General features: G+C 41.0%; 1 protein-coding gene and 1 pseudogene across 2 annotated transcripts in view; both read left to right on the top strand.

Annotated features, from left to right (window-relative positions):
• Positions 1 to 6,234, top strand: part of LOC117938273 — an 8,011-nt pseudogene extending 1,777 nt beyond the window's left edge.
• A 6,063-nt stretch (positions 6,235 to 12,297) lies between these two features.
• The window catches only part of epc1a (enhancer of polycomb homolog 1 (Drosophila) a), a 33,773-nt gene continuing 20,194 nt past the window's right edge, over positions 12,298 to 25,876 (top strand). Inside the window, exons 1-2 of one of the 2 annotated variants that reach the window (XM_034862100.1) lie at positions 12,298 to 12,606; positions 13,547 to 13,667. Coding sequence is in view for 1 of the 2 variants with exons in the window: in XM_034862099.1 (XP_034717990.1) it covers positions 17,844 to 17,996 (153 nt within the window). In the remaining variant the exon portion in view is untranslated. Of the gene's footprint in view, positions 12,607 to 13,546; positions 13,668 to 17,478; positions 17,997 to 25,876 lie in introns of those variants that run through there. The other variant, XM_034862099.1, reaches the window with a different exon arrangement.

The following is a 25,876-nucleotide window of genomic DNA, read 5'->3' as shown; positions in this document are numbered from 1 at the left end:
ATCTGGAAACTGCTGCCCTGGTTAAAAAAAACAAGGCAACTGATCTCAGCTGGGATTCTGTCTATAATGGAGTCCAATTGAAATTTGTGAGTGACCCCAAACTTTTGACCGATAGTGCATATATATATATATATATATATATATATATAATATCAAAATTTAAATTTATTAATGAATTGTTAAATTAAATATTCGACATCTTTTATCGCTCTACATGATGGTCTAAATGCTATGAATTGAATGCCTTCTCCATAGAGTAAAGAAAATAAATCAATGTAAGAATACACTAAACAAATGTCCGAACCAGATTCTGAGAGTCAGAGGTGATGTAACTTCAGAATGGGTCTGTCTCAGTATTGTAGTCTAGGTGATACGCAGGTATGTGTATCCAGTAAGAAATCTCCAGGACTTCCACTAACCCACTTAAAAATGTGCAATGATAAGCAACAACATATTTTTGTGATAGAACTTTCACTTCAGATATACTCTATGTATTCCCTTTTGTATTCAGATCATTGAGTACATCATTGAGCGTGTGTCTGTGTGTGTGTGTGTGTGTGTGTGGGTGTGTGTGTGTGTGTGTGTGTGTGTGGCTGTGGGAGTGTGTGTGTGGGGTGACCGAGCCCAAATGGTCCTCCACTATTGGCAGTATGCTTCCTTCCCCATACATTTAAGACAAATATTAGCAGCCAATTTTATTTTGTCCTCATTGCTTTAGGGTCAACTTTTGTGATCCAGGCTAAGGTCCCTGATGTGAAACCCCCCTTACTGCTTTACATTCTAATATATTTTTGATATAATTTGAATGAGGACATCGAGACCCCACACTTTGATATCACTACAATACATTAGACTGCACCACTGGTCTGCCTCAATGTCCATTTCCTTCCTGTCTGAAATATGGGCTAACATAATTTTTCTTAACTATTTATATCTCCATATACTCCTTTTATATGGCATACCCTTGTGTCACATTCCCACAGTTACACACCTGGGAGCTGCCCGGTACAATCATAATCGTACTACTGGCCACTGAGCAGCGTCTCCAGGAGCAATTGGGGATTAAGTGATTTGCTCAAGGACAACTGGTAGCTTTTAAGAGAATGGAGAGCATTATTCACTTTTCTTCCCTTCAGTCCCAAAATCACTTCTCAAAACTTTGTGCTACTATGTACTCCCCCCTCCATTTATTCCCAGCCTAAAAGGCTTTGGCGCCTTTGTGGATAAGACGGTGATGGTGTATATCAGCACTGGGACAGGCTTAAGAACCCTTGTCAGAGGACTGAGCCCTGGCCCTGCGCCCCTGCACCACGTCTTAAGCCTCACCGCCAACGGGAGCCTTCTCCCGGGGCGGGTAGACGGGCAGCGGATCTCTGGTAACCTGGATTTATCAGAGGGGAGGGAGGGGCTGGATGTCCCGATGCAGGCCGCTGTGTGTGAGGTAATGTGAGGTAGCCCAGTGGGGAGCCTGACTGCAACACAGAGATTGTTGTTTTTGTTTTGGGTGGGCGTTACGTGGAGGAAGTGGAAACACTGCAGACAATAGATGAGAGGGGTATTTCAGAAAACTAAGCTTCCTTTTGGGAAACTGCACCAGTCAGTTTTTGGTTTATTCTAAACTCATTATAAGTTTTCAAACATTAAAAGACTTCAATGTTTTCATAAAGACAGGTTTAAGATTTCAGCCCTAAAGAGCGTGAATGCATATCTCATCTGCAGTCAATTGATTACATGGAAAAGCAGAAAGGTATTTATCTGCCCATAGTCTGTCAAATACACTTATTACAGTCACAGGGCCTGGTCTTGTACGCTGGCTTTTAAAGGGAATGGTAGATGACTCACTGATTGGTTTATTGCATGTTACGGCCAAAACACAACTACCATTAATGAAGACGCTGAGTATAACACTTTTGAAACATGCGCCCGGCTCACAGACCCCTTTTTTCCGCCATCAAACTATCAAAAGTATATTTGGACACCCCCTAAACGCACCTGCGACATGCTCTTCACGCCGTGCGCTTAGATCGTTCATGAACAGTGTACTCCTAACTGCCAATTGGCTGTTCATTGACTGTTGCAGGAGCAGATCTGACCATGAGGAATGTAGATCAACTGCTACAGCTTTTTACGGATGCTGGCTTCCACTTTGCCAGAGATGGCAAACTGTGCGGCATTGTTCTTCCTAACAATGGAAAGTGTCACTTGCTTAAAAATGTGTACACATAAAGGAAATTTTCAGGTTGGTATATTTATTTGGCAAGATTTTTAATACCAATAACACACCAATACCATTGGGTTTCAATGTCAGGCATCAGTGAAGTTTCAATACTACTGGCTGACAATATTTACACACAATTCTTTTGCTATCCGGGCTGTCAGGCACCAAACAGACAAACAACGTTAGCGAGTAGCTCACAAGACAACTTGAGCATCTAGCAACTAAAGATCAAGATATTTTTTCTCAGGAGTAGAGACTAAACGAGCTAAAAGGAGAGTACATTTTCATTTGGTGGACAAAAAACAAGATTTTTGTGGAATAATAATGTAGCTCAGGGCTGTTTGTTTCACATTCTTCTCCTTTGTGGGGAAAAAAAGATTGATGCAGCTTTGTGATATCTTATGTTTACATTCACAAAGACAAAAGCTTCAGCTCAGTCGAACAAGCCATCACAGCGGTGTGTGTATGTGTGTGTGTGTGTGTGTGTGTGTGTGTGTGTGTGTGTTTACTCTGTATCCATCGAGTAGCTGTGGTCCTGAGGAGCGTACGATGTTAATCCTACGGACTTGAGATTGCAGTTTGTACTAAATTGATTCACGTCAGCAGTCCTGGCAGCGAATTAGAAGCCCAGGTTTCTGCAGGCAGAAGTCAAAGACAGTGATTTAAAGGTCAGAATCACCAGCACAGATCCCTGAGTAAAGAAGATGTTGACAGGCACACCCTGATGGGAAACAGCTGGAGTGTTTGTGGAGTAACCCAAACCAAAGCTTTCATCTCTCAATCTAACTGATTTTCTGTGTTGATGCCTAGGTGTTTGAACGTGTATGTGTATGTGTATGTGTATCTTTCATTGAGTGCATGAGGGTGTTATTGTGTCTTGACCTCATTGCATCCAGGCTGCTGACAGGTGGAGTGAATATTGATACATTATTAATCTATTTCTGTCTGAAGAAATGGCCACCCAAGGCTGAAAATGGATAGATGTGGGTGCTTATTTATCTATTTTAGAGGAAATGGAAAGTCTGTCAAGAGTGAATGAAATGAGCAATAGCAAGAGTTGTTAGATGGGTGGGGAAAGGGGGAGGACAGGCATAGAGGGAAGAGGGAGAGCATGATTAACTACTGATTCCACATTTATATATATTCACGCCTTGAGTGTTATGCATTACATTTCACATCTACCCCGACTCTCCTCTCAGAACTATCCTCCGATGGCTCACATCGCTGAAACACTGGGACAGAAAAACATCCAGATCGTCTTCGGTGTCACTAAAGAAGTCACACACTTGAGTGAGGTACAACAGAGACATTCATCATTCATCCTTTTTTTCACAAGTTCATACTACTGCTAAGAGGAGTTGCTTTTAGAATATTATACTAAAACTATAATTTAATTTTCTAGTCCAGTGGAAGTAAAGCCACCATTACAGTGGTGGCACCACAGTTGTAAACTCATGTAATTGTGCAGTAAGAATTTCACCTTTTCACTGCTTATATGGACATTTTCGTCAAGAAATATGATAAATTCCAAAGACTCTACATGGATTTCACTTCATCCAAAGCTTCATCTGAACCATACTCTTTTACATTGGATTCCATGATCTAAATCCTAATAGCAAAGATCCTCTTTACCAACGATAGCGTATTTCAAGCAGCACCAATGGCCCACACTTCATTGAAAACTTAAATTATAACATTTTGTTAATATGATCTTTTGCTAATGTTAGATATTTACACCGCTAAAAGACATATTTGGCATCACGGAGATTAGTTTTGTTAGGGCGTTCATGAACATCAGCTGACGTTAGCTGCTCTGTGTTGCCAGATCTTGCGAAAGTTTGGTCATGAGACAGAAACAGGTCTCAAACAAAGTTCATCTTCTCCTGATGTGTCTGTCTAAAAAATGCCAGTGTCAGAACGTTCTGGAGATATGTGTAGCTTGTGAAAAATGGGTCCGTTATATATACTTCGGTGACTAGGAGGTGAAAGAAACACTGATAATCTCTGTTCAGTTTCACTTTTACCGTTGGAATCAATAGACTCAGGACCTGCCGGTAGTTCCCTATAGAGGCGGGGCCGTGGCGGAGCCTGCGTGACACAGATACAGGAACCTACTTTGAGTTGGGGCATCTCTGTTCTAAACACTCTGTCATAATGAGCTTCTCATCATGTTACATATAGGTTAAAGAGATAATTTCAAAGATTTTCATGTACATAAATGTCTGTTACTGTGTCACTTACTATCGCCAAATCCAGTAACACAATGGTGATTGAGAATTTGGCCCACTGACGAAAGCCCTTCCATTTGCAGTATTACGAACTGGGCGACATTCCCGGGAAAAATCACAAGCAGCGACAGCAGAGAGGGAAGGTGGAGCTAACGCAACAATCGCTCTTCAACTCACTTGTGTGTGAAGTGGCGTACTGTTTTTTCCGGTCTCTGCTAGCAATGCGGGTAAACGGTGACTCTATGACAAAAAAAAAAAAAAGCAAAGACAACAGACGATGAAACTCCAAAAACAAATCAAAGTGTGAGATCCACAAAGACGCCAGCAATTATCAATCCTCGTCATAGGTGCCGCCAAAGGGAAAGAAACGGAGATCTTTGAGATTGTGACTTAGTGATATTCTGCATTTTTGTTACTTTCAAATCAGTCTATGTCCACGACGTTTTACTTTTGGGATTGCTCGGCTGCTGCCGGAAATTCCACAAGTCCGCTGTGTGGACTAGCCAGACCCTCTTCCATGGAGCTGTGAAAGAAGGTCTGGCAAAGCAAGACTACTTTATATAAATATCTTAAAAACACAAAAGTATTGACAATGTGTTAGTACTTTTAATTTTTTGAAATAATTTCCTAAAAGAGCCAGGCACATCACTGTTAGAGTTGTTGGGGACTGTCTTATGGTCTGTAAGTGTTTACTGCAGCAGAGTGGTGTATGCAGGACCGACTCCAAAACAAACTATAGTATAGTACCTGAGTGGACTGTAATGAAGAAAAATCTCCCCCAGTGCAACAGTGTGGCTCAATGTTTTTAATAGTTTTTGGACAACAATGGAGCTCTACGGCCCACAGGAATAAGCTATACGATGCAAAAATACATGTTCTGATCAATACAGTGTTTAGTTCTGGGCTTTTATGGGATTTGTTAACATTTAGAGAAATATAGAATATCAACAGACTTATTCTTTGACATTCACATGTATCCTGTGGAGGTTAGTCAGAAGTGGTAACATTTCCCAGAGTACCTTCATCCATCATAGGGGGAGATTTCCGACCATCAATTCCAGCACCCATGCTTTGACACCACGTTCAGTTTGTCTATGCCACCATGACGAAAAGGTTGCTAGAAAGAGAAGGCTAGCACATAAATCTGCTGGCAGACTGTCAATAAGCACATATTCATTCATCTGTGTTGAGGATTTTGTTGTTGTTGTTGCTGCAGGGCCTAAGAAGCGTCTTCCCAAAATGTGCCTTTTGAACGCTTTCTACCAACTCCCACAACATTCTTCAGATAAGTGAGGCAATAATTCCCTTTCTTACAAAGGTTATTAGCCCCCTGCATGCATGATGATGATACCTGCTCAAGTTAAAGAGGTTAGCTGCACTATTGACACAGCAACCACAGGCCCTGATCTCTGAGGTATGGTGCTATGGAGAACAGCAAGCTGCCGTCGGGGATATCACATCTCCTACATACATAACACTGTAAGGACCAAATGCCGAGGCCCAGCAAGCAGGGGAGGAAGTGATCCGACATCTCCTTCAGTGACGAGGTGTGTAGTCATGGGGTTTTCTCTGTGTGAAGTAAGTGCTGCTCTTAGTATGTGGCCATTCAAAGTTGAAGCGGCAGTATTGTTTATTATGATTACCTCATTAGTAGAATGATCAGCTCTAGGGGAGCTTTAATGTAAACATTACAGTGTCTCTGTGCGTCACTGCTTCACAAAGGCCACCTCATGTAAGCCTCAAGGCTACAGTAAAGACGCTGAGGTCCTGCTGAGCCCCAGCACATAAGCCTGCTCGTTTGTGTCCGGATGGGCCTGTTTGCAGTCAGTTGCCTCTATATCACAGAAAATTTGATGAAAGTGATGCTTTTGCAAACATGATATTTCTGACAATAAATGAAAGATTTTTGTTATGGCATGTATATTTTGTCTAGGCGGAGCCAAGACGCAAAAAATCGGGACACGGTATGCAACAACCCGCACAGCACTGTAGATAATTCCTCACTGCTGGTCAACTAGGTGTGTGTGTGTGTGTGTGTGTGTCTGTGTGTGTGTGCGGCAGTAAAGAGAGAAAGTGGGAGAAGGCAGTTTGTGTGAGGTGGACCTGGTCTGGTCTGGTCACCACAGACCCAAATCTTCTCAGTTGCTGCTACGGTCATGTGCTGCACTCTCTCTTCATGTGGCACATGATGTTTGGCACATTGTATGGGTCACTTCTTATATCACAACAAGGTAATACAATGGGATGACTGATTAACAGTAATCTAACTGCTAAATGCCCTAATGCCTCTTGATACTACAACAATGCAAAGTATAGTCTCTTAACCTTGCAGTTTTACAAATATTATGCAAGACTCGATTTCTCCATTTCTTCGTTGAAACTCTCCAGAAATGTCCTTTTGACATGTATAGTGTTCATGTCAAAAGGACACAATCGCTTTCAGTCCTTCATGTAACCATAGCCACGGCACTCTGGAGTATGGCACAGGTAGTTGAAGTAGCTTGATGGCATAATTTTCACCAACAAGCTTAATTGCAATTATTCAGGAAGGATGGCAACATTTGTTTCTGCGTCACAGGTGTAAAGAAGGGAGATTCTGAACATTGTACGAATGTGATCATGCAAAATTGGTCGAGGCGGCTGACTCAAACTTGCTGCTGTGATTATCTCTCGTTTTGAAATAAAATTTTGATTATGTTTTTTCTATCCCATGACACGGCAGGTGTGTCTGCAGGGTGCATGTCTCCCAGCATTCAGTGGCTGAGCATGTGTGCCCTCTCAGCTTGGAGTCATGTCTGTCTCAGGATAAAAAGATTTGTTCAGGCAGAGGGAACTGCCACTGTGACACCTGCATTAGCCATGACAACTACTCCCAAGGCCCAACTTATGAGCTTTGCCCTTTTTGCCCCAGCATCTGCGCCTTGCATAAGTACCGTGACCTTTTGTAGTGTAGGCAAATTAAGACTTCAACTGGGTGTGCAAGTTTTTAGGATGTACCTGATATTCAAGAGATTTCTGTCTGCTTCAGTGCTAAATTATGTTTCCTTTCTGAGTAAACTGGTGTCTTTTTTTCCATAAAGAATGCGTATTGTGCAGGGCCTTCTCAGTGGGCTTCAATCTAAAGGAGTAAAACCACCTGAACCTCTCTCTGGTTGGTCAGGCTTGTGTCTTAGCAACAGTAGCCCCCTCTCCAGGCGTTTTTGTGTGTATGGAAGTGGACACAGAGGGCAGCGGGGTACAATTCCTGTTGAGGACTGGACAAAAAGAAGATTGTACATTTTCATGTAGCTCTTGAACAAGGTAAGCCAACCAGATACAGATTTTATTTTTTACTGCACATATGCATCCATAACAAATCAATGGAACAATTCAATAACTTTTTTTTCTTAATGTAAACATTGACCTTGTACATGGCACAATAATGAAAAACAGAGCTCTTCCATTTAAATGAAACCCCTTAAAGGTTAAATATTATGCTCAATTTCAGGTTCATACTTGTATTTTGAAACATTCAATTTTTGCGCCTGCTTCTTCAAGCCCCCTTCCTGAAAAAGCCCAGTCTGCTCTGATTGGTTGGTATCAGGGTTTTGTGCACCTGCACTTTCCCCTCGTTGTGCTGTCATTGCAACCAGGGAAGGGCTGTAACGGCACCGTAGCTGTACCTTCTACCTATATAGGAGCGCCACAAGGCTTTGTCCTTAGCCCCCTCCTGTAATCCCACTATGCTCAAAACTAAATGGTCAGCCTTCAAACACCACTGTAAAGTTTGCGGACGATACAGCTGTGGGGGCGATCCTCTGCAACAACTAGATTGCCTACAAGGGAGGAGTGAACGCTCTGGTGGTGCCATGGCTTTTTTCTCGCATTGCCTATGCAATGTTGGTTTTTCAACGTGCTGTGGAGGAGGGTCTGGAGAGTCCACATTGCGCGTTATAGATGTAGCGTACCATGGCGTTTACCTCTCCCTGAACATCTTCAAAACCAAGCAGGTCATTTTAGGCTACAGAAAACTGGAGGGTGGCACTCACCCTCCAGTTAACATCAACAGGACAGCGGGGGAGATAGTTGACATATTTAAATATCCATGGGTAAATATCCACATGGCACTGACATGGGCCAACCACGCTGCAACTGTCATTACAAATGTCCAACAGTGTCTGTACGTCCTCAGGCGCCTAACAAAATTTGGGCTGAGGCCCCAAATCTTCAGGGACTTCTACCTTTACTGAAGAGTCTCCTGACAGGTTGCTTCATCCCCTGGTATGGCAGCTGCACCAGCGCGACAGGAAGCCACTGGGGAGGGTGCAGGTGCGCCTTAAATGTTTTTATTGCTTCTGATATTTTGTTATTATATTTCATTATATCATACTGTATCATACTAAATCATACTGTCATGTCTATTTAAATGTACAGTTTTCATTCATCGCCTCTTAGATTTGTTATTTGTGTACAATATTATATTGGAATACTCCTCTTACATTTTCGACAGCTGTTTGTCTTTAAAGAAAACCTTCCATCACACGCTTCTCACACGGTACTTTTACAACAAACATCTTGAATCTTAAATCTATATACGATAGTTGTGACATCACAACCATAAGGAAGTCCGGGTGGTTTTAAAGGAACCAGAGAATGTCTAATAAGTGGAGAACTTCCACTCTTTGGAAACTTACGGCTTCTGTACTGGTTGCGTTTATTCTCTGGTTCCATATGGGGGGCATTTGCGGGCAAGTGCAGAATAAAAGAAGGTCTATGGAGCTCAAAATTCCCTTTTCTCAGGATATCAGTTTTTGTCCAGTAATTTGAATGTTGCATTCAAAAGGAGAGCAAAAGAAAATACACACTGCTGGGATAGATACATTTTTTAAAGTGGCTTTTTTGTTCTAAAAAGCCTTTTAAAATGTCAATGGTACGTCACACAGCGCACGGCCAACGATACTGCTTTACAGCAAGCTCTGAGTCACTTCCTTTTTTTCTCTCAAGGCATCGACAACACAGAGGACAGGTTAGGCTCTCCCTGTCAATTCACATGCTAGAAAGAGTTTTGGTGTGCTAATGTTTTATAGACCACACCAAAATATTCACACGCACAAAACACGCTGCAGATGTCATAAAGTGGGATCTCTGGTCCTAATCAGTCCTTCACTGACCAATCAGCATTTATTAGCAGAATGCTAGCATGTTATAGGCAAAAACAACTCAACATGTAAGAAATCAAAATAACATAAGTACTTGTTCATTCAACTTTTGATGTATAATCCATGGTAAACCTGCAACAACTCTCAAATCTGAGATTTCTCAACGACAACGAGGCAAAAGAGACAAATTTAGCCGTTCAAATTTAGCTGTTCAAATTTAGCCATTAATTTTGCACTTGCCCGCAATCACACCTAGTGGGACTCTGATGGAACTGCAACCAAACCAAATTTGGTCCAATGGGGCTCAATAGGGAGTGAACAGGCTCTCCGTAGATAGGCTCTGAAGGAACCATTTCTGTATACGGGCTGTGTGCATTTGTGCATGTGCAGTTTTTGGACTGATTGGGTTGGTAGTCATTAGTGTATCATGTGCAGTGCGAAGGGATGTCTATTTTAATCCAGTCACTTAATGCTGCTTGCGTTAGCCAACATGAGATTTAACCAGCATACATTTACCTGAATAACTTTTTGGAATGAATATAGACAGTCTCTTTCCCAAATAGAGCTACGGCTTCCCCTGTCTCTCAAGAATTCCCATCAGCTCAGAACGTGATCTTAATCACTGCAGTACTATCAGCCTCTGTGGTGTTGCTGGGTGTGGCTTTGTTGCTGCTATGGAAACTGCACCAGCATCCATGACGGAAGGGAGTTTGCCCACTTCCAGTGAGAGCTGGAGCATAGACGCTGGAACAGGATGAGCCCTGCCCAAACAAACCCTTCTCTCAGTGCCTGTCAGACAGAGGCTGTGCAATAAATGCAGGAATTTGTCTTGGTGACATTGCTACAGGGTCTTACTAATGAACCCTGTAGAAAAACGGCCTACTGGTAAACTTAGTATGAGAAAACTGTAAGAGCCAAGGAAAGGCATGACAATTGTAAAAAAAGACATAATATATTCTTTTTTCTTTTTAAATAAATAAACTTGCAGCATTGCATGTGTACATTGTGTATGGAAAAAATAAGTTTGATCACTAACACTTATAATCTATCAGTAATGTGACATAAAATAAATGTCTAAGAATAACAATGTATTTTCCACTCTACAACCCAAGTCAATCCCAAAACTAAAGAACGGTAATAGTAGCCATGGCAACAGATATACTGTTCAATCAGGACCCCTGTTGTGATGCACATTGAAAACTACATCTGTTGTCCGAACTGTCAGCAGTTTGTCCAACTTGTTCGGTTGGGGGGGGGGGGGGGGGTTATGATGTCTGACATACTCCTTTGTTCTTAATATGCAACCCCAAGACTGCCAGTCTCTGACCCTTGCCTTCATATCCTGCACACACACAATTTCAAACAGCACCCCTCACAAAAACTTTTTGTTACACAAGGTTAGTTGTCTCTATGATACATGGTAAAGATACATGTAGATAATACACATAGATAACAAAGATACATGGAAAGATAATGTCCTCACATCATTAGATGATAAATTATTCACATTCAATCCACAAAAGCCATATACATAGTGTAATATTTTGTAAAACATGCAAGGAAAATCTACCATGTATGCTGACAGTTGGCTCAGCTGTATAACTTGGGTCTCAGAAGAGAAAACAATAATGAGGTGAGCATTATGCATTATGCACTGACTCCGTGTGACAGTTCTTTACACGGGTCTCCACTGCCCTCTAGATGAGAGGAGAAGAAACTGTAATCCTGCTAGAAATGATGAAACAACTTCCCATTCATTTACAGCTCAACACAGTCAAGAGACGATGCTATTTTGGACGCTAACGTGGAACCCAGACTCTTAGTGCTTTTGTGTTCTAACAGATGCGTGGACATTTATCAAACAGCAGGCTTGATATGGCGTACTGTACAACTTTAAAAGAGCTGCTAGGGTACATGCCAGACACTTTGCCGGTGCACTGGGCTGAATCGTGTAAGAGCAGAGAAACTATAGGATGTTGAAATCTAAATGGATATTATTGTTTTTTCCACTGCCTACAGATGGCTGCTGATGACCTTGCTGGGAGAGTTGAGCAAAGGGATATTAATCATACATGCCTCCTTCACTTCCAGAGTCCCTAGGAAGGCATGCTTGTAGCTTTAACAGCCAGTGGGAGGTGGTGATGGTGGTGGAGCATCAGAGAAAATGAATCCATATGCTTTCATTATGCAGCATTCTCTTTCATCTGTGTCTGATCATAACAAATGTGGGGTGCAACTACAACAGCTTCAGAGCGGAGAAAAGTGGCAGCCCTGCCCTGTGACGGGACTCATGTGAAGGGGCAGAGATGGGGGGGAGGGAGGGGGCCAGCCCTCTCCATGGAGGCAGTTACATAACACATTTTGTTCATTGGAAGAAAAAAACACTGTAGTTGTTGCATTTCATCACTCGTTGGTCTGTAAGTGGCTTAAATAAATTAGTAACATTTTGAAAGTGGCTGCCTTTTTGGTGTCTGTGTATTTAAACCTAGGCTATTTGTTCCATTGTAGGCTTTGCTCTTCTACTCACTGCATCATTTGAAAAGGAACGTTATTACAATCTACGTATTGTGTCATTATGGTTTTTGTGTTATTATTATTATTATTATTAATATTATTATTATTATTATTATTAGTGGGTGGGCCCGGGGGGGGATCAGTGAGCTCATCTTCCCCGAGCTCTCCACAGGTGATTGGTGGCATTCACCCTCCAATCACAATTCTCCTGCAAAGTGGCTTGGTGGTCACTTTGGATCTTTTTATTTTTGTCGAAGTAGCTAACCTTAGCAAACTAAGGAAGTTTTACCGTGAGCGACAGGACAACGCTTTCTCTGCCGTAGCTTCTAATTCCAGCGACCTCTTACACTGACTTAACCCCACTTTCAAATAGATCTTTTAAAATCATTCTCCTCCGGGGTGTCCTAAAGGGAGCTAACCAGTGCTAACATTGGGCTAGCATGACAACCAGAAGAAGAACTGCCATCGTCCTCATCACCATGCTCCCCTGTGGCTTTGCTAGCAGCAGGTAAGTTGCGACTCCGACTCAAGCTAGTTTGGCTCGGGTTGTCATTGTGGGAATCGAAAATGACGCATTTCAATTGCGGTCAAGTTAGTTGCGAGTTCAAATGAAACTGTTGGCAGCCTGTACGCAAACTGTTAACGTTAGCTGGCTGGTAAATGGCGCAGGGTCAGGGTAACTGGGCTAAGCTAGCTTTAGCAGGCTGTCGGCTAGCTAGCCTCGGTGTCGCTGTTGCTTGTGCACACAGCTGTGTCTGATTGTTGGGCTCGTGCCGATTTACAAACCCAAACTTGTTTGTAATCGGTTTCGTAGCGGTACATGGTTGTCCTCCACATTTGCTAAGACGATTTCTGACCCTTTTTCTATCGTGTGTCCTATTTTTTTACGTTACCCCTCTACCCTGCCATGGGTTTGCCCTAATGTGCCCTCGGTGATGTTTTAGCAACACAACTATTTCTACATTATTAAAGACGGTCACTTCTCGGTATACAACACGTGAACTGGAGAATGCGTGTGTTATAGACATTTGTCAAATTATGCTTAATATTTGCTGCCAAGTGATCCCACAAAATAACCATATTAATGCATTTAAACAGATTAGACTATGTTAACGATGTGTTGATATGAGTCTTTCATCAGAATCAACTTTAATTGCCAAGTAAGTGGGAAGACCGCTTACGGGGGTAAACCTTAGCAGTTGACTACTACCATATGTCATACACATAACGCATAAGAATGTGTATGACATACAAGTGTCAAACATATTCATTTATACTCGCATGTAAACAAATGCAAAGGCAATACAAATGGTGCTGGAATAAATCATAAATAATATAACAGGTTGCTTGTATATCTGAGGTAGGTGGATATGACATTATAGCCTATACAGTATACACTATATTTGTGTTATTATGTTATGTTATATTCTCGCATTTCTGTTTCACAGGTCTCCATTATGGTCTGCAGCTGTGAGCCTAATGCTCCCAAATGGATGATGATTATAATGTCAGCCTCCCACATCTATATCATTCTCTCGTACCCACAGGAATTCTCACCCACCCCTACAGGTTAATTGCATTTCTTATCTTTGTCATTCTGTTTTGATATGACCATACAATATGTATTGTTTACATATCATGTACCCCTGTATATAGCATATTATTTTCATTTTCCTTCAGTACTCCCGTCTTGTTTTGTAGTACAGTCTTGGGTTTCTCCGGTCAAATCTTCACTGGTTCAATCAGCGTACAGAGGGATTCGTTGAGAACGATGACATTGAGGCCGTGTGCTAGTTAGAGTTGTAGTTCCGCAATGGCGGCAGAGAAAGATGCAAGTGAAGCTATTCGGTCTGCTGCAGAATATCCAAAAGTTAAAACCTGAGCAAGAACAATATTTGCGGAGTTTTGTTGTGTCCCTCCTCCCCACGGGTTTTGGGAACGTTAGATTTTCCAGCTTTCTCCATTAGTGCTAAAGGAGTTAGCTAAGGCTAACGCTAGCAATGCTAAGCCGACGTCACAACCAAACGTTAGTGATTGGTAATGGCAGGTCCAGAGTGGCTCTTGGCAGATCCAATAGTTTTAAACTTTAACAGAGTTACCCGCCTTCAAGGAAGTTAACACTCATAAGCGGAGAGTGGCCAGACTCTGTACTAATGAAATTTACTACAGTCTGGTAAGACCATGCTAGCTAAAATCATGGCTTTGTTAAAAATGCCTGCCAGCTCATTTCTTATTTCTCAGCATCTATTGAGTTTATGTCCTTCTAGACATAAGAGCCTGAGCTGTCTTACTTCCTATGGACAGAACATTATACAGAGACAGCATCTCATCATACTCTGAAACTCTCCGCTTTCCAGTGATTTGTATTGCGTGAAGGTGCCTCCTCGTCTGTTGTAAACAACATAAATAATGCCTAAAAGCTGCTGTGTGGTGATATTCATTACAAACAGGGAAAATAACCCATGAATTAAGTTTTCATCAGCTGCCAACCTGAAAATCAGAAGAGAAAAGTGGAGACAGACGCGATGAATCTGTATCAAGAAAAGAAGCACTGTGGGAGCTAACGTTGTGTCCGATGTTATGTTTGGAGCAAGCGTTTTCTTATCAAATTATCATGCCATATTAAATGATATATATATATATATTAAAAAAACATATTATCTTATCAAGTCTGGGACAATTTATCGTCCAGCAAAATTTGTTATCGTGACAGGCCTACACACAATATGGGTTCTACTGTAACTTCCGCAAGCAAAAAGTAAAAAAATTAATAAAACGAATGCGGTGATGATGTCATCGCCGCGGTAGTGGATCATGACCGCCGGTAATGCGGTAACTGTCCCAGCCCTAGGAACCTTGTACTACAAGTCCGTGTAGAGCTGAAAGATCTTTTCCCACCAGTGGGGGTGCTCTGTTTGTGTGTGTGTAGACGGGCATAGTGTGGAAACAGTTTTTGGTAAAGCCTAAGAAGGCAGGGATTGTACTTTAAACCTCTACAATGAGGTCTCCTCTTGTCCTGTAAAGAGGAAGTTTGTCTTTAGTGAGTTTTTAGAGTTTCCATTTTGATTATTCTAAATAATATATTCGATAATTTAGCTTTACACTTTTACAACCAAAGCAAAAGAAGCTTTGAACTGTAATATTAAGTTAACAGTTATTGCACTTGCTGTATGTGTGTAACCTCTGTCTTTGGGCTTGTTATACCATATGCTGAGCAACCGAAGTGTCAGCTGTGTATTCCTTCTTCATGCAAGCCGCTTTTTGGGTCACGTTTAAATCATATTATACCTGACGCTTCAGCAGCCATTAGGCAATACGTCATCTAACAGGTGATCAAATGTAAACAACAATGCAGTACGGTTCGGTAATGTGCAGAAGACCTTTCAAGATAAGCAGTTTGCTAATCCTTGTAGTTTTCGGGCTATGCCAGCAGAAGACTGTACTGGTTTCCACATCTGACAGTTAGAAACCAAAAGATAAAGCTACACTGGGATGAAGCAACACTTGTCAACAGTTAATATTACCAATGTTGACTGTCTGAGTGTATCTTGATTAATGTTGCTTGACGAGGCGTGAATCCATGCATCTATCCTGCCCTTGTTGCGGTCATAACCATAATGTCATATAAGGACCATTATAAACAATTACAACACCATACCGTGCTTTTTTTTTTTTTTATTGTGTATGGCCAGGCACATTGTTAAAACTTACAAAAGAGCATCAGTAATTTTATGAAAAGAGTGCTTGACTGTGTTGTTGTTGTTAATAATAATTGTTAATTAACTTACAGAATAAGTCAATGTCAGTATTATACATCTGTCTGTATTTGTATAGCTTTTTTCCCCATCTCTCCAGTTATAATTTTATAAATGTGTTAACTGTAAGAATGGCATATTTTCGGTTTGCAAATATTACTTTCCATGTTTCCTTCTAAACTAACATCACAAAGCTTTACTAAATTATAGACTGCTCGACTTCTGCAGTTGCATGTATATTATGCGTGGACACAATCTTTGTGTTTATGTGCAAATAAATATTGATTGCAATGATGACAGCACAGTTTTGGCAATGGGAATGTTTACCCACTTTTCTAGCTTTGCCTGACCCTGTTAATATGTCTTCTGTGCACAGAATAATTGAGCATACCTGTTTACCTGTAATACTAGTGTAGAATTAGTGTTTGTACCACAGGGTGGCGCTTTTTTCAAAACAATTGAATCTAACAGGCAGAACCTGTGTCCTATTTTTGGTTGCACAGTAATTTCAACACATGACATAAGTTTGACATTTTGTGTCCTTGTAAGGTTAGAACAGAATCTCACATAACCTGTGGTGATTGACTTTTACCTAGAAATATGATCTATTTTTGCTGTTGTGCGACAGGTTTATTTTTATTTTTTTCACTGAGAATACATTTTTTTCTACGTCAGCACCAGCCTGGCTTATCACAGGATGAGAAATTCTTATGTACTCACTTTTTAATTCAGAATACAATTTAAATATTCAGTCAACATAGTTCGTAATCAAGTAAAACTGCATAAATAAGTGCAATTTATATGAAAGTACAATTTTTTTTAAAGTTATAAATTAAACAAACGGTACAAGAGTGTCAGACTGTCAAAACATCAATGATATAGGAAATAGCAGGAATTCTTAATCAAACAACCTTGAGTAGACATCAGATATTAAAATAGCTTTCTTATTAGATACCATCTTAAGAGACTCAAAATACATGTCAGATTCAGCCTGGAATTATGTAAAACATGATGCTAATCTGGAAAATGTTGCCTTGTAGACATGGAATTTACCTAATAAAATTTACAATATTACATCAATTCCTATCTTTACATTATTTAATAGGTAATATGTTTCCCTTCAAGTATGATTGTATGTTTTAGATACAATATAATTTTCAAAGCTTTTCCAGAATGCAATAGAGAATGAACAACCATAAAAAAGATGGATTAAAGATTCTCGTTCTGTTATTTTCTAATGTGCTCATTAGTACATTTGCTGCTCTTAATATCAATACCTAAAAGTAAAATGAAGACCGGGATCTTCAAAAAAAAAAAGTAATAACTTTTTATTAATTCTAATTTGCCATTAGGTGTAGATTTGAGAACTGTGTTATATTATTTGAATGTTATTTGGAATGTCTTCTCTCTGAGAAAGGACTTAAAGTTAAGTAATTGGCTATTACAAATTAAAAAGGTCTTTTAAGAAGATAATATCTCTATCGATCCATTTCTTGAAATAGAGTGACTTGTTTTCTTTAGTGATGCAGGAGGAGAACATCCCGAGCCTGGGAAGTTCACATCCCTATATCAGCATCCAGGATCTTGCCCCCACCGTTGGTACACCCCCCCCCCCCCCCTTCCCCCCGTACCCCAAGGGTCTCGCGAGCGCGCACGCGTGCGAAACTGCGTGGGAATGGCTGTTTGTGTGATCGAGGGGGTTGGGCCGCTTGGAGTGAGCGGAGAGCTGCATGAGTTTGTAATGTCCGCCATGTTGGCCATGGCGTATTGAACCGGGGAGGAACAGCGGAGCCTAAGAAAAAAGAGACCGACAGAGAGCAACCGAGACCCGGGCCTGCCCGGCTCTGACCGCGCTGCTACGGACCCAAGCCAGCCAATCGACCGACTGACTCCTAGAGACCGTCACAGATTTATCCATGAGAACTCGAGGCAGACCTGCTGTTATTCCTAGCAGATCTAATAGATTTATGCTGCATCTTTTAATATAAAAATGAGTAAATTGTCGTTTCGGGCACGGGCGCTGGATGCTAGTAAGCCTCTACCCGTCTTCCGCTGCGAGGATTTGCCTGACCTGCACGAATATGCCTCAATCAACCGGGCAGTGCCGCAGATGCCGACTGGGATGGAAAAAGAGGAGGAATCGGTATGTTTTTTTATTGCTGCCCTACTGTTGTTGGATCGCTTTGGCCGTGTATTCATATCGAGGGTCGCCACTATGTTGCCTGCGCAAGCTTGTGCAAAATGGCTGCCATAGCTGCTCTTTCGTGCACACGACGGATCTCGATGAATACTGAATATCCCGGCCCCGTTCTACAACTGGTGTTGTTACAAGATCGCATCGGTTTTATATTATATTCGTAAGCCGTGTTGTGTCCGTTTGTTTCACTTGAAATTGCACCCAAAAACACAAAGAAGTCACGTGACTTCTATCGGTCCCACCATTTTGTTGACTGTCTCTTTGGTTAAAGGCGAGCGGGGATAGGCCTCGGACGTGGTGTACTTTCCGTGAACAAATGCCAGGGGGAGACACTGAGCCCCCAGCCGGGTTTGACAGCTAGGTGTTGCGTGTTGACTGGTCCAGCTCTGCCATGTGTGCTGCACACTCCCTGCACTTGTTGTCGCCAGTTTGGCCGAGCCCGCAAAGAGCAAAGATCTTCTAGATTCTGCCCGCTATTGAATCATGGCATACACTCGCATGATTGCAGAGTATCGTGGAAGCATAATTTGTTATGGCGATGATCGTGTTATCATAGAGATGGTTGTATTCTTGTTTTCAGCATGACACCTCATTTCGTCACACAATGACAGGAGTCTGGATTGGCATACCTTTATTTAAAGTGTGTATTGAAGTGACAAGGGCCACCAAATTGCAACAATAATGACTTCAAACGCACTAATGGATCAAGTTGTGCATATTTCAGTGTGTGGTTTAACAATTGTGAGTTTAGTGAATTTAGTTTGTAATGTGTATGTACAATTTCTGTGGAAGGTTTTCGAGCTGCCATGCAGAATGGTCTTTACAACTCAGGCTTTATGTGGACTAACCTCTAGCTAAGTGCTCTAGTTTTATTCCTCAGACAATTTTGTGGGATAATATTAAGGTTGTTTAATATTTAAACTACTTCCTTGTAGTTTGTTGACACTTGTGTAAAGTACATATTACTCACGTTTAAATTATTAAATGTAGAAATGATTTTCGTTGCACCTGTAGGTTTTCTGGTTGGCTATAGCTCTGATATATCAGTGTTTGAATTCTCGGCAATAGTCATACAGGGTCACTCCATTCAACTCACTTTTATCTTCTGACTTCACGCTAGAATAGGCTTTTTCTAAACTTTACCCAAACTGTTTTTTAAATTTAATTATTTATGGATGTTTGTTAGTTATTGCTGGTTGTAGACAGAAAGAGAGGCTAACGTATTAGCAGGTGTTTATTACCCCTCCTGACCCGCTCTACTGATTTTCTCTGTCACTTTATCAGTATGAGAGCCCCTCTATGCCGCCGAGATGCCTCAGCTGACACAAACACTAGGAAAGCACATACAGGGGCCTGCAAAGTCAGCAGAAATCCTGTCGGCCCTCCCCCACCTACTGTACACATACACACAGTGGCATTACATAACAGAGTGAAGGAAAAGATAAAGAGGACAGTTTTACTACAAGGCTGTGCATGGCTTAGCTCCCTGACCCACATCCTGTCCAGCAACAATGGAGTCTTGCTGTGCCAAGCTGGCTGAGTGACCGTATGCTGACCTGAGAGTTATGTCTATTTAACAAGCAAGTAAGCATGTGTTGTGGTCTCAATGGGTGCTAGCATTGATGGCATGAGCACACACAGAAAAGAATATCTTTTTGTAATCCACCAGTTCGGTTCGCAGGTTGTCCTCAGTTTGGTAAAAGAAAGAATACATCTGGAGTCAGTGTTATGCTGAGTCCATCACTAGCTCATTTTAATCCCCAAATAAGTGCCTTTTGTACGTTTGCCTCATCAGCATTCATGGTGTCAAACCTGACAGAAATAATTAACCTCTGAAAGCACAATTTGCACGGCATCAGTAGTTGCAAAAGAACTGGAAGCATGGCACTTCATTCTCGACTAATCACACAATTATGCTGTGCTCCACTGTGACTTTCAGCAGCCATCATATGGGTATGTGTTGTGTTTTAAAGCTTTGTCTTTTAGCACTGCGTGGCAGTCTGTAGAAGCAGTAGAGTTATCACATACATCGCCATGACCGTGGCCAGCAGAAACAGTTTGTCCCATCGCCTAATCAGAGAGTCTTTGATTGTAACATTTGCAGTATTGTTATTGCTGGATATGTAAACACTCCTAAAGTCATGTCCGGAGGAGCAGGTGTAGCTTGTGAGGAATCACAAGGGTCAGTTGGACTATGGTGGACTCAGTAAAGTCCTATAATATGCATGTTGGAAGTATTGATAGACCAATTCTATCAGCCAGCCGATATATCAGGCCGATATATTTTATTTTAATGGCTACCTTTCTGGTTTATTGTTTTCTTAAATTATTTAAATGTATTGACATAGGACATTTGGTGATTACCTGATAATATATGTCTTATAATATGTCACAAAACAATGCATCCTCAAGGCTGTGTTGTAGATGTTGATGAAAGCCTTTTACCCTTGCACAGGTAACCATATGCAGGGCACCCATCCATATGATGGATATTGCACACCTCATTTTGAATATGAATGTTAGATAATTGCAGAAGTGACACTGATCAATGTTTTAGTTTATTATTTATAACATTTTGATGATGTAAATTGAGGGAGCAAAAGCAGTATCGGCTCCAAATATAGGCTCAAGAAAATTGGCAGCCCGTGTCGGTCAACGGCCAAGGCTCATGAAGAACAACAAATCTGTCAATCCCTAGTAGGAGGGACACAAGAAAAATTAAAAATCTCATTTGTACATTTGTTTGTATTATAAATTGTTTCACAATCGAGTGGAGGTTAGAAAAATAAGTGGAACTGATGAATTCTGTTAAACTCAGATTCTCCCTCAGATATGTACAAACCATACACCTTTGGTAAGGAGTACAAGTGTGTATGTATGTGTTAAGGTGCCATACATTGTATAATTAGTCAAAGAGCCACAATGACCACATGAGCTTTTAAAAAGAAACACACCACCAACAGTGAGTTGCATTGTGGTAGTTTTTTAAGAGCAACATTGATTCTCCTTTTGATTTATTAATGTTGTAAACCAGTATTCTCTGTTGTGTTAGATGTGAATGCATGTGGTGGCAGCCTGTTTGTTTCATTGCATGCATTGCTTTGCTCTGTGGATTTTTAGATGGGGTGATTTGATTCACTGAGCAGATTGACTTCCTTGCCTTCCTCTGGTCGGCATGAGCTGAAAACACCTGCTAGGGGCCACACTTTTGTTACCATGGCAACTTTTGTCATCTATTTTTTCTTTGGAACGTTTTAATGGAAGAAAAGTGTGATGCTGTGAAAAATAGATTTTCATTTGTTCCTCTTCTATCTGCATCTGTGGCCATGACAGATAGCAGCACTGCCACTGTGAAGTCTCCACAGTCCCAGAACATGTTCTGGGGAAAGAACAAGAGAATTGGAGGTTCATTATTGGTTGGTTTCCAGAGGCAACGCACTTTGGAACTAGCCTACTGTGTAACTGAGGGTTTTCAGCATTTGTGCCCACTGCGTCCCATTAAAGGCCAGAGCTACCGTTCAGTTGTGTTTTCTTATTGTGTCCTTGAGTTCTCCCCTCATTTTGTGTTTGTTTGGGAAGGATGACAATAAAGACAACTCTGGGCTTCAGCGTGGACACACTTTTAGAAATCAGGTTTTTACAGAAACAAATATGCAGGTAGTGACTTGTCCACTTTAACTTTTAATTAAAACACAGTTGCTAAAGGTCCTAGAAAAACATAGTTCATTCTATCCTATGTGCCGTTTCTCAAAAGCCCTTCATCCCCACTCAGAAGTATTCCTCAACACAGGAAATCCCAGGCTGTGGCCCTTGGTTGTGAGGATCACAGCTACGAAAGTTTAGGATCTCTTTAAGTCTGTGTGCAGCTCGGAGTAGCCTGCTGCAATCTGCCAAGCTGATATCCTTTGCAGAAGTCTGGGCCAGACTCAGGTTTAATTGGTTCCTTACGCTCCCTCTTTATGCAGGTTCCCTAACTCCCAAAGCCCAGGGTTCATCAGCATGTCAGACAGTGGGGTTCACAGAGGGCGTTTTTTGAGGATGTTTGACAAGTTACATGAGAGAACAAACCCAGCGCCGTGTCAGTTAAGCATCGGATCATAGAGTTTACATGAGGTCATGTCACATTGGCCGACAACTCCTTGGTGAAGCAGCAGTCTGTTGTTGTTTGCCAGCATCTGTTTGTCACCAGAGCCTGGTAACTACTGGCCACATGATCGGGCCAGGTGGCTCTCGCTGAGTAATGATGCACACAATATTTATGCATGTTTGGAAGAAACATATTTTACATTGAAAAATATGGTTGGTTTGCTCCCACAGTCTGAAATAATGCACGTGTGAATGCTTAAATGTCAAAATGGTTTAGACTTTTACCTCATTGAAGAAAGTGATTAGGTTTAACCAAAGTTATTCTGATGTACACATTTCCATCAATACTTACAAGAAACTTTATAGACCGTGATTTTGTGTCAGCACTTACCATGATACATACTAGGGATGCACAAGTAATCGCAGTTGAATTGAAATCGCAATATGGACTAGTGCAATATCCAAATTGCAGGGGGGCGGCATATTTGTTAATGTTAAAATGTGTCAAACCATTATGAATAAAGTATTGTGGTGCTGCAGAGATGTCCCGGCCTACAAAAAATATCCTACAGACTAAAGAAAAACATCTTTGTTTGGTACAGATCCTCGCAAAAATCACACACGAATAATTTCAATTCCAAAGGCTAAGGAGGGAACACTGTCAGGATACATAGTATCCTGATCCATGAAATAACTGGCCTTTACAAATAAAACTGTGCCCGCCTCTATTGGAATATAACATGGGGGTGTATACTCATGCCCCCTGTATTTTAAGGAAGAACATTTATTTTTTTACAATGCATTATTCATTCACAAAGAAAAATGATTTAAAAGGTTGGACTTTACTAAATTTTCTGAATTAAGGCATTAAGATCAATTTACAAAATAATTTTTTTATTCCTCTTTTTAATCAACTTTAGCATGGGTGTGTAAACTTATGCAAGCGACTGTAATAAATGACGAGCTCAGGGAATTGCAAGAATGCAATACTCGACTGTGTTCAAACCTTAGTTTTTAAATGACTTAACATTTCAAATTTCTCATATCTGGGGATGTAGAACAAGGCTTTGCAAACGTTTCACTAAGCTTGGTTGGACTGTCTGCACACACTGAAATACTCAAAGCAAAATACAACCCTTTTTGTTTTGTCCAAACCTGTGATTTGCTAGTGCGAACACGCAAATCACAGGTTGATTTTACAGTAACACACCAGCTTACGTTGGTGACAAATTACAAGTCCTTTTGTATAGAATAGATGTGTGTGTGTGTGTGTGTGTGTGTGTGTGTGTGTTTGCATCCCAAACTCATTTAGAGCCACTAACGAGCAGGAACTGGGTGATGGATATTGCTTGAATCTTCTTGGTTGAACACTTTTACTCCCAAGGTCCTCAAGGCTAACTTCACAATGGTGTGGCTAACGCAATATAAGCTGTTGTGTTTTGGTTGTAGAGAGAATGTACAACACACGTCTTGTTGATAAGCTGACCAGGGGCAGATGGTTCAGCTCTGGACCCATACTGTGTCCTTTCATGCCAGCTCACAGCTCTGATAAAGTTCTCCCGTTACTCCACACAGAGCTCCTCGTGGCTTTGGATTATACTTAAGGCCTTAACAACTTAAAACTCCCACGCAAGTGTGGAAGTGTCTAAAATTTCACGGCTTTCGGGTGACGAGAATGAGCCATGCGCAGACATGGTTTTGTTTATGCTCATATTTGCCAGCCACAATCACAATGTCATTAAACACTCACCAAAACTGGCTGTTGGTAAAAAAATTGTGTCAAATGAGTAGGAGCCCTGTTAAAATAATTTTTAGACCAAGATGGGCTGGATTGACCATCTGTTGCATCAAATGCTGAGAGAAGGCCGACAAAGATTGTGCTTTGGGATTCCTCTTAACATCCCATTTTTAGATGTCTATCCGATGTACATAATGTAGAAACATTCTGTGCTTGCGGTGTTCAAGAGTCAATGATGTGACTCATTTGCCAACATATCTGCGTGCACTGCCAAGTTAGTTAAAGTACCAGAACGTGGCAGTTACTAAATCTATGATCCCATGGCTCAGAATGTGCAACTGCATGTTTGGAAACTTTTAGGACTTTTTCAGACTACCTTTGTGACTGGCTTTCACTGGGAGTTGCAGCAAATGAAAAAACAATGAGTCACTGTTGACATCTCTGCCAGAGAGCACATGCTTTGAAGTACAACTACACTGACTGAATCTCGCCTCTGTGTGCTCACAGTGGATTTACACACCACTTGAAGCTCCTTGTATCTGAGAAAGGCTTTGTTCACCCCCTCCAAATCCTACATCATTCCTCTACCAGTGACTCATTTCTCTTGAGATACTGTGTGTGTGTGTGTGTGTAATATTAGATTATGTCCCAAAAAATAATTGTTAGGGCTGTCCCAAACAATTCTTTTTTCAAGCAATTAATCTAGTGATTAATGTTGTTGATTAGCGATTATTTTCCCATTGCTCAATTAGTAATAATTTACTCAAAACAAATTTCAATAAGGTTCAAATCTCTATTTATTAAACTTGTTTAACACTGCACTGTTCAAGTAAAATGAGTTTGTTGTGCAACCTGAAGCCAGATGTAGACTATCCATCCAACTAGAAAATAAAGTCACTTTGCAGAGGAATACGAAAATAAAAACTTAAAGTGAACAAAGCAAGCACAAAAAGAGAAGGCTACCCTGTATTTTTTATAATAGTAGTAGGTAAAATAATGAATAGCCTAAGCTCTTCTCCTTTTTTACCTAAAGCAATTTTAGAATCCTATGAAATCAGATTTATCAAATAAATCCAACATAACAGTCTGTAGTCGTTTGGGTCACTCATGATGGTAAACCAAAAAAAAACCTGCTGACTGACAGTTTGATGATACTTAATGTTAAGTCATGATTAAAACAAACGGACTAACGTACCGTCGGACTTCTGCTGGGAACACATTCCGGGTCACTATGTTGAGAATCGCACAGGCTTGGGACTAAAGCTTATGGGACACAACAAATCAAGGCAACCCTACTCGAGTCCGATTAAAACCCAAAATGTTTTAAATACTTGGGCTATCATAACTGGCATTATAAAGGACTCGTGAGATAACGGAAACAATCTGGCCTGGTTGTGGAATTATCAAAGACATTGCTACAGGTGGGGGGGGGGGGGGAGACATAGCACAGTTTACCTCACTCTCAAGTCAGTGCAGGACGTATACCCAGAGCTACGGGATTTGCTGGAGAGGCATAGCTTTTTCCCCACCCAATTAGGCTAATAAAGTAATGATTCAAAAAAACACAACTTAATGAAGGGCCCGGCCGGACATCGGCTCGACCCGCCCCATGGGTCTGGCTCGGGCAGAGAATCTAAACTCTACATGGGAGGCAAAGGGACAAAAAGGTGAGCAGAACTTAGTTTTGCTGCTGTTATCCTAACTCAGAGTTCATTTTACAAAGACTACACACTACCACGTTGTTGTTGACTTTAAGAGTACTATATACATATATATACATATTTAAATATAAAACCTACAATGGCAAGTTGTATGTTCTGCCTGGTTTAACAAGCCTAGACAATTAGAAATGAGGTTTAAAAACAAGAGCTAACAAATGTTAGACGAAAAAAAAACATTGGAAGAAGATCAGTAAAATGAATTAGAAGGGATTTAGGAAGCTGTGTGGCAGCTCTTTCCTGTTTTGAAATGCTTTGTTTTTGAATAATTGCCAGCACACTAT

The sequence above is a fragment of the Etheostoma cragini genome, chromosome 22, assembly GCF_013103735.1.
Source record: "Etheostoma cragini isolate CJK2018 chromosome 22, CSU_Ecrag_1.0, whole genome shotgun sequence".
NCBI classification, from domain to species: domain Eukaryota; kingdom Metazoa; phylum Chordata; class Actinopteri; order Perciformes; family Percidae; genus Etheostoma; species Etheostoma cragini.
This window is presented reverse-complemented; position numbering and strand designations above follow the sequence as displayed.